A 17,221-nucleotide genomic window follows, 5' to 3' on the forward strand; every position below is an offset into this window, starting at 1 on the left:
TTTCAATGAAGAATCCTGGAGCAAGCACTTTAGAACTCAAAAAACCCCTTTATTTACAAAAGAAAAACCCTGGCGATAAAGCACACATGCTTTTATCTCCGGCATAAAGAAAACTTTACTCTAAACTTAACTCATATCAGCAAACATGCCCATGGCCACAAACTGAGTCTGCGAGTCAGGTCAAAAAGGGGCGGAGAAGGGAAAAACACATGGGTGGACTGACTATTTATACAAACTAACTCACATTCCTGGATGCTTAATGACTTCCAGCTGCTCAGTGATTAGAGCGACTTGTTACCTCTTAACCCTTTAGTACCAACAGGTAGGAAACTCTTGGACCCCAGGGAGGTTCCTCATTAAGCCAATGGAGAAAATGGAATGTAAAGCTTGAGTGGAGTTAAAAAATACGTGTCTCTGTTGCCACGGGAAATATCTGTGTGTGTGTGATTGTGTCTCTGTGTTAAGACTGTGTTGCTTTTTGTGGATCTAGCCTCACCTGATACTGGAATGAGGCCCAAAAAACATTTCACTTGGGTAATGAGACCCTCAACCCCCAAAAGGTACCCTAGGATCTCCCCATCATGTTCTACAGGTGTCTTTCTTGTGTCTTGTATCTATGTCTCAGCTCATACGGGCAAAGTCAGTGGATAAGAGTCCATGTTGCTAGCCTTTGTACTCTGCTCAGCACAATCCATGTGAAATCTTATTTGCCAAGCAGAGAAACTTATCGTATGATCTCAGTATTTATTTATTTTGATATCGGTCCTGTTAAGTAGGTCATTTTATGAGATGAGATGGGAACATTCCAGCTGCAGATCACAAGTCTAACCCATATATGCAAATATAGATATGCAGAATGACTTAGGTTGCCAGCACGATTGCTGTTCTTGATTAACGAAGATCTGGTTGCTGGTTTGAATCCCTGAAAAGTTGGGATCAGAAGGTGGCTTGCGTTGATGGGGAGGAGGAGAGGAGGATTATTTGCACTATGGTCCCGCTGACTGTGCTCATTAATTAGGACTACCCAAAATGAAGGGTGTTTGTTTATGTAAAAGACTGCTTAACTGCTGAGCAGTGGTCCCTGCAGAGCTCACCTGCTGTGATGCTGACTGTATAAGCTTCATCCCCTGATTTCAAAGGAATGTAAATTTAAGAAAGCAATAGATCCATATGCAAAATAGTTAGCCATTGTTGCTTTAACTCGCACAGTTAATTGAATACATCAAATGAAAGTCGTTCCCTGCTTAATTTGACCCCCTCGGAAAAAAACCAGATACCCCTCCTATCCAGCTACAGCTGTTCATAGGACAGATTACCGGTATGTTAATGTTATTTTGACCTAGATCAAAAAAGAAACAACCAACATTTTCAAAAGTTTGATGGATTACTTGAAGCTCCTGCCAACCAGAGGTCCCATTCCTGGTCTTAGCTCCTAACGGGCCAAGAGGTTCAAACGTTTTCTGCACTGGCTCCCCATTTATGGAATGCTCTCCACAGGGAGGTTCAGCTGGTGCCTTCATTATACACCTTTAGGTGCCAGGCAAAAATGTTTCTCTTTAACCAGACCTTTGGCTGATTGACATCCAATGTCCTTTTAAAATGTGTTGGAGAGGAAGGAGGAATTATTGGGTTGTTCTTGCTTTTAGATTTATTATGTATTTTCTGTTTTGATATTGTGATTTTATCTTGTGAACCACCCTGAGATGTGCGGGTATAGGATGGTATACAAATGTAATTAATAATAATAGTAACAACAACAATAATATTTTTTTGTACTCAATGCTTGTAGATCACTGGTGTGTTGGAATTATCTTACCGACTCTACTGCCCATATTAACAGTCCATCAAACGCTGACTGTAGTCTAGTGTCATATAACTAATAGCTTACTTAACTTGTTCCTTCCACCAATACGTCTTTCCAGCATTGCTGTGTGTTGTTCATATATATATATATATATATATCATATGTATATCATATGTATGATATATATGCAGAGCTGGTTGGATCTATTTCTGGTCAATGCCACTTTCTGTTTACTCATGAGTATACTGCTGAGTATACCCCCATCATTCTGCCCGGACACTGAGGTCCAGCTTTGAGGGCCTTCTGGCGGTTCCCTCCCTGTGAGAAGTGAGGTTACAGGGAACCAAGCTGAGGGCCTTCTCGGTAGTGGCACCTACCCTGTGGAACGCCCTCCCGTCAGATGTCAAAAAGAACAACAACTACCTGAATTTTAGAAGACATCTATAAGCAGCTCTGTTTAGGGAAGTTTTTAATGTTTGATGTTTTATTGTGCTTTTAATATCACTGTAGGGAGCCACTCAGAGTGGCTGGGGAAAGCCACCCAGATGGGTGGGGTATAAATATATTATTATTATTATTATTATTATTATTATTATTATTATTATTATTATTATCCATTCTGTCTAGTTTCCAAAAGATTATTATTACTATTATTATTACTATTATTGTTATTATTTAAAAGATCTGCATGAAAACCGCTCAAAATACACTTTTCTAAATGCATTTTGAGATGTTTTTGAACCAAAAACTACGCTGCAACGTTCAGGAAGTATCAAACTAGGTAACTAAATTCTTGAATGTGTGGATCAGGTCCATTTGTACTGATATTCAAATTCACCAAGCATCCTTATACAGTGGTACCTCGGATAAGTACTTAATTCGTTCTGGAGGTTTGTTTTTAACCTGAAACTGTTCTTAACCTGAAGCACCACTTTAGCCCAAGGTACTATTTGTGGGTTAGCGGAGCCTGTAACCTGAAGTGTATGTAACCCACGGTACTACTATATATAGATTAATATACCCACTATATACCCACTATATGAGCCAATATACCCACTATATCGGCCAACAAGAAAAGTTAAAATGTCAGAAACTTAAATAATGTACGGGCACAATATTTGTACTGTTAGTGGATTTTGAGGATACAGGGACAAGTTTCAGAAGCTCAAACTGGAAGGAACTGAAGTTAGGTAGAGGTATACTTTACAGTTAAAGAAAACCTCACATTTAACCATATGAAAAACTAAGATGACATGGATCGCCTAAAGCAAGGTGGTCCAACACATGGTCAGAGGACAGAATGTGGCCCTCAAGGCCATTTTTGTGGCCATCAGCAACATTTGACGCACCCCAGCCCTCGTGCTACCTTCCCAAAGCTGGGTAAGCGAGGCACTGGGCTTTGGGAAGGAGACGGGTGGACTCTGGGACCCTGCCAGAGCTTCATGCCTCCTTCTCAAAGCCTGGTGACATGCTTATCCAGCTTTGGAAAGGCATCATGAGGGCTGCGAGGAGGACATCAAATTTCAGTCTTACTCCTTCCTCCCGCGTGACAAAACAATGTGCAGCCCGTACGTCAAGTACTATTGCAGCCCATTTCATATGAAAAGTTGGGCTGCCCTGCCCTAAAGAATCGATCAATCAATCACTAACCCTAAATTAGAGGTCCGAAGGAGACCGTATAGCACCTTCTATATTCACTAATGCTGCAACCGGAAAGGAGATTGCATATGCTAAATGATTCATAGAGGATAAATAATAATATATGCCTTTATTAAGGTCACTGGACACGGGTGGCGCTGTGGGTTAAACCACAGAGCCTAGGGCTTGCCAATCAGAAGGTTGGTGGTTCAAATCCCTGCGACAGGGTGAGCTCCCGTTGCTCGGTCCCTGCTCCTGCCAACCTAGCAGTTCGAAAGCACATCAAAGTGCAAGTAGATAAATAGGTACCGCTCCGGCGGGAAGGTAAACGGCGTTTCCGTGCGCTGCTCTGGTTCGCCAGAAGCGGCTTAGTCATGCTGGCCACATGACCCGGAAGCTGTACGCCGGCTCCCTCGGCCAATAAAGCGAGATGAGCGCCGCAACCCCAGAGTCGGCCATGACTGGACCTAATGGTCAGGGGTCCCTTTACCTTTATATTAAGGTACAATATTACTTCACAAGTAACATATTAACATGATAGACTAGGAGCCAAAGATCTACTCTAAAAGCACATCAGAAGTGTTTGCATGAGGACTCTAATGCCATAATCACAATCAGATTGCAAAACCTTCCTCAATTTCAAAAGTGGTTTGCCTGTGGACTGCCAATGTTCCAAAAAAATGCAGGAAATGTCTCTTCCTTTGCAGATTCTGACATATGAAGAGTGATGCTATCTGGTGCAACAATCTTCTTTGAGGTTTTCATGGAGCCTCTGACCTCAGATATTCAAATGAATGCTCATTGGAAACAATTCTGTGGGAAAGCAGAGTGTCACCAATGACTGAATATTTTAGCTGTGTCATGTTTTATCAACAATCTGAAGAAAAACTGGTTTGTTCTTCCCGGCACTTGAAACAGAACTAGAATTATCCTCCTTGCATTCCCTTTATTATAAATAAAGAGTTTGATAAAGAAAACCAACACCTCTCAAGATCTCCACACACCCCGCCTTAAAGGACTGTAGGTTTTCAATATATATATTTAAGTGAATATGAGCTATTTCTCTGTTAAGAGAGATGGTCAGAAAATATAGATGTCTGCTAATACACTCAGAGTACTGCTATTTGAGTGCAGCGCTATTTTGAAGAGCTCCGTACGCCTATCACATTATCATGTATTCATATTGTAGGTGTATTCGTGGTTTCATTCCACAGTTCCTCGCATGGTATTTAGGAATGCTGCTAAAAAACTTAATACACACCTGTGGTGGCAGCCAGTCTGCTAAAGGGATATGGCAGCTGGTAAGGTGACTAGCTGAAGTCACTGGGGGCTGCATCACAAGAGGGAGGAGAAGATGTCCCACTTTCTGGTGCAAGGAGATGGCAGTAGATGGGCTGGCAGCAGGGTGGATAAAAATCAATGAATTTTTTTAAAAAATTGGGGTTTTTTTTAATTTAAATTGGATTTTTAAAAAAATTAAATTGGATTTTTAAAATAAAGGAAAAATCTTTCTAAAGATAGTTTTCTATTTAAGTTACATTGTCGTCCAAAGGCTATTCACCAGGAAATAAGGATTTGTTTTAAGTGTGCTGAAGTCTAAGTTGTTTAAAAAATAAAATTGTTTAACCGTAACAGTTAACAAACATGGATACATATGTTATAATGCTATTGTTTTAGTTAAATAAATTGTTTAAATTGTCATTAAGGAAATGATTGTTTTTCTCCTTCCAGTAAAGTACAGCATAAAAGTTGTCCAAATATAAACAGTTAACTTCTTAAACCTCACAATAATTTCATAATTATCTGTCTATGTATTTCTAATAGTATAACCACATCAGTAATTTTTGATACAATTGTAAAAACTACTCTGAAAATTTATTATTGCAAAAATGAAACTTTCCTCTGGTTGTAAATATTACGATTATACCAGCAAGAATGAGTCTTTCTGTAAAAAAATTGATTTAAATCAAGTCTTACTGACTAGCTTCTCAGCAACTGTACAATCCAATACCACCTTCCAATTCCAAACAGTATGGGTTGGAATTCCTGATCCCACCCTCATTGCCACACAGTGACCACGGCTGCCTAAGTCCTAATGAGCTGCAAGGTGACTTGCTTCCAAACCACTTTGTACAGCTCTGAAGTCACAGGATAGGGCAGACCGTATAAGAAAAAGAGAATGAAAACAGTGAATACAGTGTTGTATAGTAGTGGAGCACAAAAAAACCACTGATATATCCAGAAACAAACAGATCAACAATCAAACATAGTAAACAACACAGAGACATTTAAATGAGGGCATTTATTTATTTATTTGCTATATTTAGAATCATAGAATTATAGAGTTGGAAGGGACACTGATAATTATCTAGGGCGCAGGCAGTAGTGGTAGCTAGGAGGATTTAGGTTCACCCATCAGCTGTGAGTCTGTTTCAATATGGTAGATCTCCCTACAGTGATTAATGCCCTGGCTACACCCAGCCTTGACAGTTGCAATAAACCCTCGAAGTTTCAGCAAATGCAGAATGCAGTGGTCCAGGTGTTGACAAGGGACAAGATGCTCAGAGTATATTCTACCTATTTCTGTGCCATCTGTATTGGCGCCATTCAAAACGTTGGCCGTGACCTTTAAAGTCCTTAATGGCTTGATTCCAAGTTACCTGAAGAACCACGTCTGCCCATACAAATCTGCCGGAGATTTAAGATCAGCGACAGAGACCTTTTTGCCTTTCAGGGAGAGAGATCAGGCTGGCGAGAATGAAAGATAGGACTTCTCCTGCCCCCATTACGGCCCACAGTTGTGGAACTCCTCCTTCTTCCAAGAGACACAGTCAGTTCCCAACCTTGCTAATTTTTTAGGTGAAGTCTGAAAATGTTTTCATTCATGACTTCCTTTGGCAAGAGTGTGTGATAGGTTGGGGGTGTGGGTCTCTGTTTTTACCCGAATGACTGGCATATCAAATAGAATTAGAAGATACAAAATGTTAAATGTTAATTTCTATGTGTTGTAAGGTAACACGGGAATAAATTTTGAATGGTGCCATACATTATGAATAACTAGTCTATTTTGTATTTATAGCAGCAAAATGTACGGTCACATTTTAATCTAAAACCGCTGCTGGAATCATGACAACATATATTATAAAAATAGATTTCAGCCACCTGTAGGTTAATTTTATTCACATAAAGCAATCACTGCATTCTACTATACATTGTATGCTTTACATTAGTTTCCTATGAATTTATGGTTTTTTTTCCCAAAAATCCCTAAAAATATATCTCAGTTATTAACCTTCACTATAGCTGAGCTTGCACAGACTGCATATTGTAAAGCATATTGTGCTGTGTATAAACTGTCAAAAGCCCGTGATTGATCGATCTGTAATAACTAACGTGCATCTACCTCTGATTGATCCGCTTTAGGCAGTTTCTCCTCCTTTTTGTGTTTAGCATGTTTGTATAGTCCTGAGACACATACTATTGATATTTTTTTATTATTACCTGAAAACAGCAGAAGAAAAAGAATAGGCTTCTAAATGCAACAGCCCCCAAACAGAATACTGTGGGAATGCCTATGATTTATATATGGTTATTTAAGATGAAGGAAAATCTCTAGATTTGGCTCAGTATTGAACAGTTCGTGCTGCAAATGAACACATTTTCGGGGCATTTTCAGCCACTGAGTCGCATGGACAGAAATGAATTTCTACTGCACTTTGTTGGGGGTGGTGGAGGGAAAAAAACTGGTATTAAAGCAACGCTAGCAAGAAAGAGTTAGAATAACAGTTATTGTACAAGTCAACTTGTTTGGCTTTCAAAGCTATTCATCTAGGGCTTGGCTGCTGTATTAAAGGTGCCCAAGTCTCACAAGACTATTCCGAGAAGCTGGAATTTGCTCTTGCTGGAAACTGCCAAGAATCAAATTGTGACTATGTGCAGCAAACTGTGGTTCTTTCACTTGATTAAGCAACAAATATTTCAAATATATAACTTCTGGTTGTGTAAGTGAGGGGGAATTAAAGAATCTCTTAATGAGGGTGAAAGAGGAGAGCGCAAAATATGGTCTGAAGCTCAACATCAAAAAAACTAAGATTATGGCCCCTGGTCCCATCATCTCCTGGCAAATAGAAGGGGAAGAAATGGAGGCAGTGAGAGATTTTACTTTCTTGGGCTCCATGATCACTGCAGATGGTGACAGCAGCCACGAAATTAAAAGACGCCTGCTTCTTGGGAGAAAAGCAATGGCAAACCTAGACAGCATCTTAAAAAGCAGAGACATCACCGTGCCGACAAAGGTCCATATAGTATAGTTAAAGCTATGGTTTTCCCAGTAGTGATGTATGGAAGTGAGAGCTGGACCATAAAGAAGGCTGATTGCCAAAGAATTGATGCTTTTGAAGTATGGTGCTGGAGGAGACTCTTGAGAGTCCCATGGACTGCAAGAAGATCAAACCTATCCATTCTGAAGGAAATCAGCCCTGAGTGCTCCCTGGAAGGACAGATCGTGAAGCTGAGGCTCCAATACTTTGGCCACCACATGAGAAGAGAAGACTCCCTGGAAAAGACCCTGATGTTGGGAAAGATGGAGGGCACAAGAAGAAGGGGACGACAGAGGGTGAGATGGTTGGACAGTGTTCTCGAAGCTAGTAACATGAATTTAACCAAACTGCGGGAGACAGTGGAAGACAAGAGTGCCTGGCATGCTCTGGTCCATGGGGTCACGAAGAGTTGGACATGACTAAACGGCAAAGAAGAATAGAAATGCTGCCTCACTGCTGAACATTTCGCTCAGTATTGTTAGAAGCAGCTCCTATTCAACTGATGCCTTCAAAGGCACGCTCTCTCTTTTTGGTCCTGTCTGTAGCAGATGTTTTGTATCACATACTTGAACGAGCTAATTCATCTGTAAGGGATCGCCCACACTGGCTGGTGTGCATCCAGCTGTGAAAATAGCTCAAGTGTCATTTGCGGACACTTTCATTCCATTCTTCTGATCTCATAGGAACTCAGTGACCACAACCAAGTCCAAGAGAGAGAGAGAGAGCAAGAGAGGGGGAAGAATTGAGAACATTCACATCCTTTAAAGAAATTTCCAGCGTGGGAGTAATGTTACTTCAAGCAGGAAGCGTTTTTTGGAAAGGAATGCAGCTGATGCCAGAGGAAGATAATACTGATCTCCTAGTGGTGGTGCCTTTGACACAAAAATGAGCCATTTCGTATTGAAAAGCTCAGGGACTGCATCATTATGATGGAGCTAAGAGCACCTGGCTAATTCAATGTCCGCAGGACGGTTCAATCAATCACCACTTCTCACTAAAAGCTACTGATTCCCATTACAAGATGCGTTAAGACATGATACAAGTTCACTTCACCACGCAAGGACTTTTCTATACCGGGAAGCCACTTTAATATATTTCTGAGGTAGAAACAAAATCAATTTGAATTGTTCTCTAGTGAATCCATACCCTGTTAATAGCGGCGCAGCCACATTAAAATTTATTAGTAGAGAAAAACAATATTCTAAGTCTATGAAGGAGTCAGTTGTCTCTTGTTTTTGTTTTTTTAAAGTGACCAGATGAAGCATCTAATGGTAATGAAAATCAGACTATCTCGAGATGCCTTAAAGTCAGCTGGGATTACTCCATCACAGGTCTAAATTTGTCTGTGAAGGTACAGATATTGCCTTATTAACGTCCTCATTTAAAAGAAACAAAAAGAAATTACGCATTCTGAATGTTCAAAAAACAGAGCCAATCCTTTCCCCCCTTCATTATACTCTCATATATTCTTAATGAAATTGATGTTACACAATAAAACTCACTATGTCTGACTGCGATATTACTGCTGCTATTTCAAAGAGTGGTTTTTTAAAAAAATAGAAAACAATCCATTTTTGGATTATCCATGCTTGCATACCAATTGCACACCATTGGAACTGTGCAACTAAGAACATAAGTCTCGCTTTGAAGCTACATTTGAACCTAGCCCAAAAGAAGAAAATACATAAATATGCTTGAATGGTTCCCTAGCTTCAGCAGTCTTTAGGCAACCCACACTAATACTGCTTTAACCAGCTGCATAGGGCATGGCCAGGTACTGCAAAGTGATACCTCCCTGTTCCCGGCCAACCATTCACTAGGAGTGGCTTTTGCAATGCTACTAAACTGTGCAAGACCCATCACCGTCTTTTGCCGTATGATTTACAACAGCTGGGTTATCGAACACTTAAAGGAAGGCGAGGTCTTACCAGTGAAACACAGCAGAGCTGTGGATCGTACTCTGAAACTCTTTTTACCTTTTAACACTTCCAAGAAGACGCTATCACAATATTTAAACGCAATATATACAGTGCAGAGGAATACAGGAAGTGCTTTCTACCTTCTAGACCCGTATTTTCTGTTCTGACTAGAAGCATCTCCCGATTAATCCTTCTAACTGAAGGATGCCAGGAATTCAAAGCACATGCTCTGCTGCTGCTACTTTGCACAACCCAAAGTTACGTGAAGGTTTGAAAACCCTAAAATATATAAGGTATAATATATAAATATAAGTTGTGTGTGTGTGTGTGTGTGTGTGTGTGTATATATATATATATATGGTATATATTACATTATATAATATATAATATAAGGTATATATATAAAATAAAAAAGGTTTCAGAACTTCCTCAAAATATTTGTGCGAAACACTGATGAAGTTTGAATGCTGTATAAAATCCTAAAGACCACTGGGCAGATAATCCATGTTTGGGAGAATACAGGCCCAGTCCACCAATGAGTGAGGCCAACTTGCCTTATCTGCCAGGGATTTGGGGTCTGGGGGCAGTGGGGTGATGCATACTCATGTTCAGGGAGTTAGTAAAAAGGGAGGTAGGGATAATACTTGTCCTTGACCCAGCAAAGTATTGGTCACCCTTACAGTGTGGGATTTCCTTGTTAGTTATACAGTGGTACCTCAGAAGTCGAACGGAATCCATTCCAGAAGTCCATTCGACTTCCAAAACGTTTGGAAACCAAGGCGCTGCTTCCGATTGGCTGCAGGAAGCTCCTGCAGCCAATCGGGAGCCACGGAAGCTGCGTCGGATGTTTGAGTTCCAAAAACGTTTGCAAACCGGAACACTTACTTCCGGGTTTGCGGCGTTTGGGAGCCAAAATGGACGAGTACTAAGGCATTTGACAACCAAGGTACGACTGTACTCAGTTCCTGCACCTACAGTATCCTAGAGCAGGTTTGGTTTAATGTTCAATAATGTGATCCTTATTCAACCCAGTTGTACATGTCTGTGTATCTATTTCAGCCCTCAGCTAAAAGTCTGTTCCAGCTTGTTCTACCAGTTTGGGTGGCATTCTTCATCTTCCCAAAGGGAGGGATAAATTCTGTACTGCACATTCTGGGCATTTTCCAATTCGAACTGTAGGTGAATTCTCATCTAACTGTTAGACGATCATCCACAAATTAGAGCATGAGGAAGGCTGATGTGACCTCAATCTGACATACTAGTCCCAGAGAGACATTGCCAATTACTATCTTGATTATCAGGGTTATTGACGCGGCAGCCCTTGATTTTCTCCCTCAAGAAATACTGGAAGATTGCTCTGCTGAGTTTTGGTACTGGCTAAGTTATTTCAGCCTTATATGTTTTAGCACACTCATTTTCAAAGAATTAAAATTAAAATGCACAGAATTTTGAGAGATTAGTTGTCAATTTTATTTTCATGTTTTATGTTTATTTTCTTGTGTAGGTGAACCTAATTATGTTTCATTTTGGATACCAAACGTATCTGTCTATGAAATTTATGCTTTAGTTCCCTTCATCTTTTCTATTCAGATGCAAATGGGCTTATAATTTAACTTACAATTTACGTAAAGTAACTATAGTAATGGGATAGTTCTGTGATGACACACAAGGAGCTTAAATTATTTAAGGCTATTGCATCCAAAGGATTAAAATTATATGTTGCAATCTGGAGGCTTTCCAATAAAGCAAAATAGCCCACAGTAAATTAAAAGAACAAGATGTCAGTGGAAATGGCTGAATATACACTATCTATCTATCTAGAAGCACAGGCTTCAAGGTTACCTTTAGGGTAACTGCTGGGTAAATTTATGAATAGGTTCCAGAAGTCATTGGCTAGTTTAGGGGAAACCCTGGTTGGTTTCAAAGTTAGGAATCCATAAAGGATGAATCTCATGAAAACATTGAGTGATATCCCGAAATGCAAAAAGAGATGGAATCCATACATTCTGAACAGGAGGGGTCATAGGTGTTGCCCCCTAGGGACCGAGGTGGTTTCAGCCCCCTGAATGTATTTTTCAGAGGGCGTTCAATTTTCAGAGGGTGTTCAATTTTCAGAGGGCGTTCGGCTCCACCCCCTGGCTCCTCACGACATCACACAGCCCTCCTCCACCAAAAAAAATCCTATGAAGAAGCTGGCACCACTGAGAGGGGTGAATTAGATGAATAATGTGGCATGCTCATTATTTTCTAACGTTACATTGGGAGAATAATGTGGCATCCTCACTGTAAGGGTGGAGCTCAACATAGAACAGATCAGACTATTGCTCCTTTAGCTGTGTACTGAGAGCCAGTGTGGTGTAGTGGTTAAGAGCGGTAGTCTCGTAATCTGGGGAACCGGGTTCGCGTCTCCGCTCCTCCACATGCAGCTGCTGGGTGACCTTGGGCTAGTCATGCTTCTCTGAAGTCTCTCAGCCCCACTCACCTCACAGAGTGTTTGTTGTGGGGGAGGAAGGGAAGGGAGAATGTTAGCCGCTTTGAGACTCCTTAAAGGGAGTGAAAGGCGGGATATCAAATCCAAACTCCTCCTCTTCTTCTTCTTCTTCTTCTTCTTCTTCTTTCTTCTTCTTCTACTGTCTGCATTAACAGGCAATAGTTCTCCAGGGTTGGAAGCAGTGGTCTTTTCCAGCCCTACCTGGAGATGTCAGTAACTGGACTAACCCCAGTTACCTGGGAGTAAGTCCTACTCAATTCAATACAGCATACTTTTGAGTAAACATGGTTAGGAGTGTACTGTGTGCCACTGTGCAGAATCATATCCAAGGACTGCCAGCATGACAGTAAGCTCTATTCTGTGAGAGGGATGAAGAAATGCTTGGTTTTTAATACTAAAATCCTAAGCATTTCTTATTTTATTTTTTGCAGGAATGCAGGCGATTCAGGCTCAAAATAAATGCCCTAGCTTCCAAAACCTGATTCACTGCTGTGTATGTAAGGGTCACAATTCTAGAGCGTTAAGAAATATTACAGAATGTATTTTACTTCTACCTGTAACCAAGCAAGGAATTATCAATGTAAGTGAGGGAAATATGTGGTTTAAAGGGGATGACACCCTCGCCTCCAGCTTAAGAATAGAAATGGCTCTTGCATGTAAATTGTAGAGGCTCGAATTTATGCTGCAGATTTCAACACAGTTGAAATGACTGCAGACTGTGTGTGTGAGAGGTCTTAAAAATAGCACTTGGAGGGCAGCAGTGGCAGATGAGCCAGAGTGCTGCAAATCAGGATTAGAGTAATATTGCATGTAGGTGAGTATGTTATATCTATTCTACGCATATTTACTCCAAGCCACTAAAAGTCATTCCCATAATTTCATGCACAGCAGAACTCACTACCAAAACCTATTATGTTAGCAGATGGACATCTATCTATCTATCATCTATCTATCGATCTATCGATCTATCTATCTATCTATTATAACAGTCATACTTACGTTGAGAAGTGAACTGATGCTCCCAGAAAACAAAACCAAAAAATAAACCAAAGCCTCACTTTCTATCAGTCTCCCATATCTCCAAATCAAGTAGACAAAAATTGTCCAGTGGATTAAGCGTATGACTCTCCATACTTAATACTTTCAAACTGAGCCGCTTCTGATGAAACTGTTGAAATCCAAAACGGGAAACAATCAAGGGCTCACTATCAAGAGGAGCAAGGCAAAATTATTTACCAGACAAAACCTGGTGGCTGATTGCCTTTTCATAAGCCACTATTTATCAAGTGCCCTGTCAGGTCCTCTAAGCACCCCAGGAACAAAGCCTGAATAGTGGTGCAAATTTCCCTTACAAAAGTGATCTTCGGGGTTATGTTAAGAAAATACCATTTTATGCCATATATTGCAGAACAGCTGTGCAAATTTGCAAATACTCATTGGGCTCGATCCAGAAAGGAGGAAGCGTCTTTGGATCCAGCTAAATCTCAAGCCATCTCACAACAAATCTTCCCCATTATCTTGCAAGACAAGTGGAAGTTACATACTTATTTCTTTTTCAGTGAAGCTGTCACAATACTAAAGTTTGGAATTTTCACCATATCGGATAAGCTGTATTTTTTTTTAAAAAAAAATGCTTTAGAGAGCACTTATCAAAACAGGAGTCATCCAAACAAATCACAGTAGTTCTAAATGCCATCTCTGATTCACTGCTTGCATCCGTTTGAATATTTCAGCAATTCAGTACAGCTCCTTCCTCTCAACAATAAAGACCCTTTTTATTTTTTAAAAGAATGAAACAGGAGTAGCAGCAGATGTGCTCATCCTGGCAACTGAGAATACACAGGAGTGCAATTCCTCTGCTCTCCCCAATGTAATGATTCATAGACTACACAAAGTGTACTTTGCAATTCCCTTACCATCATTAACGAGCACAGAACCCTCCCAAGCAGCATACCTACTAACATAATATTTCCGTGCAAATTAGACCGAATGCTGGGAGCTCCCCTAAGGGATGTCCTCAGCACACCTGACACCTGGAACCCACTCAGGGACTTGCCCTGATCCCCTTGCTGGCAGAATAAGCAGACAGGGAGATTTGAGGGTCAACACTCCAACCCAGGAATCGTTACGCAAAACCTCAAACAGCATTGTCCCAATTATTTTCTGGATCCTATTCTGCTTAAACTTCCAGTTTAGCCCCAGATTCTGCAACCAGTAGTACAGGAACCCATTATCAAAATGTCAACTTATTATTATTAAGGATTTGCTGCACATCTACACCTGAAGCACACTAAATTCCTCATAACTATTTAGCGGGGTTATGCAGAAGGCCAAGCTACCCCGTAACACATAAAGTGACCTTGCACTTAGTTAAATAATTGGTCCTTCTAACCCACTGTGACAAACAGCTTTCCAGGGTCTCAGAGCAGAGGTCTTTCCAAGCTACTGCTACCTGATCATATCAACTGAAGATGCCAAGGATTCCACACAGGCATGTATGCATAGCACGTGCTCTACCACTGAGCTATGGCTCCTCCCACAAGCCGCCATCATCATCATCATTTATTATTTATACCCCGCCCATCTGGCTGGGTTTCCCCAGCCACTCTGGGCAGCTCCCAACAGAATATTAAAAACACAATAAAACAGCAAACATTAAAAACTTCCCTAAACAGTACCTTCAGATGTCTTTTAAAAGTCAGATTAAACCTCAGCCTGGGAAACTTCAATACTCAAGAGTTCCTACACAGCTGAAAACTGAACCGTATTGCCCTTGACTGTGCATATGATTTATAACTACAATGCACATTAGCATCACACACAACAAAGATGCGCAGAATCTATCAACTCGGATCTGCCTAATAACTATTCCACTAATCCTTGGCTTTTTTTGCAGCTGATATTATTCTCAGTAAATTCTCAACTAACTTGAGTAACCGCGGTAAACCTGCCACAACCATGAAATTCAAGTTCCACTAACTCCCAGAGAAAAAATAAGAAACAAGAAAAGTGTGCATGTATGCTCACTTACTGTTGGTTGCATAACGTATGACGGATGAGGCATCCATGAAGTACTCTGAACCTGTGTATCAGAAAGCACTATATTAGAACAATGGTGTAAAAAAAATTAAAGCCACACACCCAAATTGGTCAATAATCGTGCTTTGAATAAAATACATAGCAAATTGAAACTTGCTGTAGCACTTTGGAAAATACTGCAGCCGCATTGCTGCAAGTTAATGGATGTAATTTTTTTCCAGATATCATCTATAGATTTGTGTTTTCAATCTTAATAGCAGGGCCTTGTTCATAGACAAGATTGATGCCGTGGGCTCAGATGCATCCTGCAAACTGCATGGCAGCAATTCTGATCATCCTTCTGGTCCCCAACGGTCCACCTTGCAGGTAGGAGCACAGGTGCAAGGTTGATGCAGGTGGCAGCCCATAGAGAGAAATGTTGTGCGAAAGTAGAGCCTGATAAACATAGCTGTCAACCGTCCCTTATTTGGCGGGAAAATCCCTTATCCCAGCGCCGTGTCCCGCTGCTGTCCCTTATTGATGATGCCCCTTAAATTTCCCAGGTTTCAAAGGAAGCAGCCCCTCTCCCTCCCTCCCTGCCGGCCAGGGAGGAGGGAGGCTCCAACTGTGTTGCTTGGCTGCGTTGCTCACCCAATAAGGAGTCTAAGAACGACTGGGGGGGTGGAGCTTGCATGTCTTGTGCCAATCAAATCGGCCGCGTTGCCTGGGGACTCGCCTTTGCTCAGTGCTTCCCAGCAGAGAGGTGCCGGTGGTTTTCCTTGCTGCATCCCCTTTGCCGGGTTGCTGCGCTGTGGGAACCACCGCTTGAGGCTTCGTTTGGCTGCTTGCTGGGCTTTCTGCCTTTGGCTCGGAGGGGCTCCGAAGTTGAACATACCTGTGCCTGGAAAATCCCTTATTTTGGCTGCTGGTCCCTTATTTTCAAATCTGTAAGTTGACAGCTATGCTGATAAATGGGCAAGCAATGCTACTAAAACTAACAAATAATGCTGAATATTGTAACTAAAATAGAACCAGGGCAAGTTTATGTCGAGAGGGCATATACCCGTGGTTTATGGACTTCAGGCTACTTGACTCACAATTTTGTTCTGAGTCAATGTACACACAAGAGATGTACACACAAACAAGTGTACTACTGACAGAGGCTTTTGGTGTTTGTGATAAAATTAATCGACTTCAATCAAAGCAATATATTACAGAGTTAGACAATTAAGGGACAGTTTTCACATTACATAAATGGGCTTCCAGGAAAATCAATCAACTCAAGAGAATGATGGCTAGCATTTACTCTGGAATAATTAGCATGCTCTTGAGCAAGAAATGTGCACATCCTATGTTGACCAAATCCTCTTTAAATTAAAAGCACAGTTCAAAAGTTGAGAAGCATGATTCCTAAGTAACCTAATTAAATTCTTATTGGTAGGAAGTTAAAAGTTCAGTAGCCTTTCAGAAAATATCCCAGTTTCTCAATGAATACTGTCACCGCCCTTAGGTCATAGGATAAATATTTTTCAAAGAACAGCTAGAAATATAGGAAACTGTCTTATATCAGGCCTATAGTCCAGTGTTGTCTACTCAGAAGTGCACTGTACTCACTGTTTGTTGATCAATTTACAAAGCTCTTACCATAACACAACATATAACAGAGGAGAATGATTCTACAGAGCCTGAGCAAATCGTGTTCCATAAGGGAGATGATCATAATCCCCAAAGTATGTCATTCATGTCAATTAGAAATCAAGCAAAATACTCTGGTGACATTGCAGCCTTCCCATTCAAGTTGTCTGAGTCAATAAGTATCAAAGTTCACTCTGACTATTGCTCTGACAACTACATTTCCTTTGGTGGCATTTTTAGTAAATGTTTCAGATTTCCCTAGCAATTTTGCATTGTAGAAGTGATCATAGAATATGAATAACTGATTACAAATAAAGTAAAGTAACCACAACTTGCAGTGTGTGTGTGTGCGTGCGTGCATTCCACAAAGGCTCTTCTTTTTTCAAATATTGATTAT

The 17,221-nt window shown here is 40.8% G+C and overlaps 1 protein-coding gene across 10 annotated transcripts in view; it reads right to left on the reverse strand.

The window, feature by feature from the left end:
- RBMS3 (RNA binding motif single stranded interacting protein 3) overlaps positions 1–17,221 on the reverse strand; it is a gene marked incomplete at its 3' end in the record, with an annotated part of 742,271 nt that overhangs the window by 45,288 nt on the left and 679,762 nt on the right. For all 10 annotated transcript variants that reach the window (XM_083405003.1, XM_083405001.1, XM_083405007.1 and 7 more), the window contains one exon: positions 15,203–15,253. In XM_083405003.1, coding sequence (XP_083261129.1) covers positions 15,203–15,253 — 51 coding nt within the window. The remainder of the gene's footprint in view (positions 1–15,202; positions 15,254–17,221) is intronic.

Source organism: Podarcis tiliguerta (genome assembly GCF_965153285.1).
Source record: "Podarcis tiliguerta genome assembly, chromosome: 12".
In the NCBI taxonomy this organism is placed as follows: domain Eukaryota; kingdom Metazoa; phylum Chordata; class Lepidosauria; order Squamata; family Lacertidae; genus Podarcis; species Podarcis tiliguerta.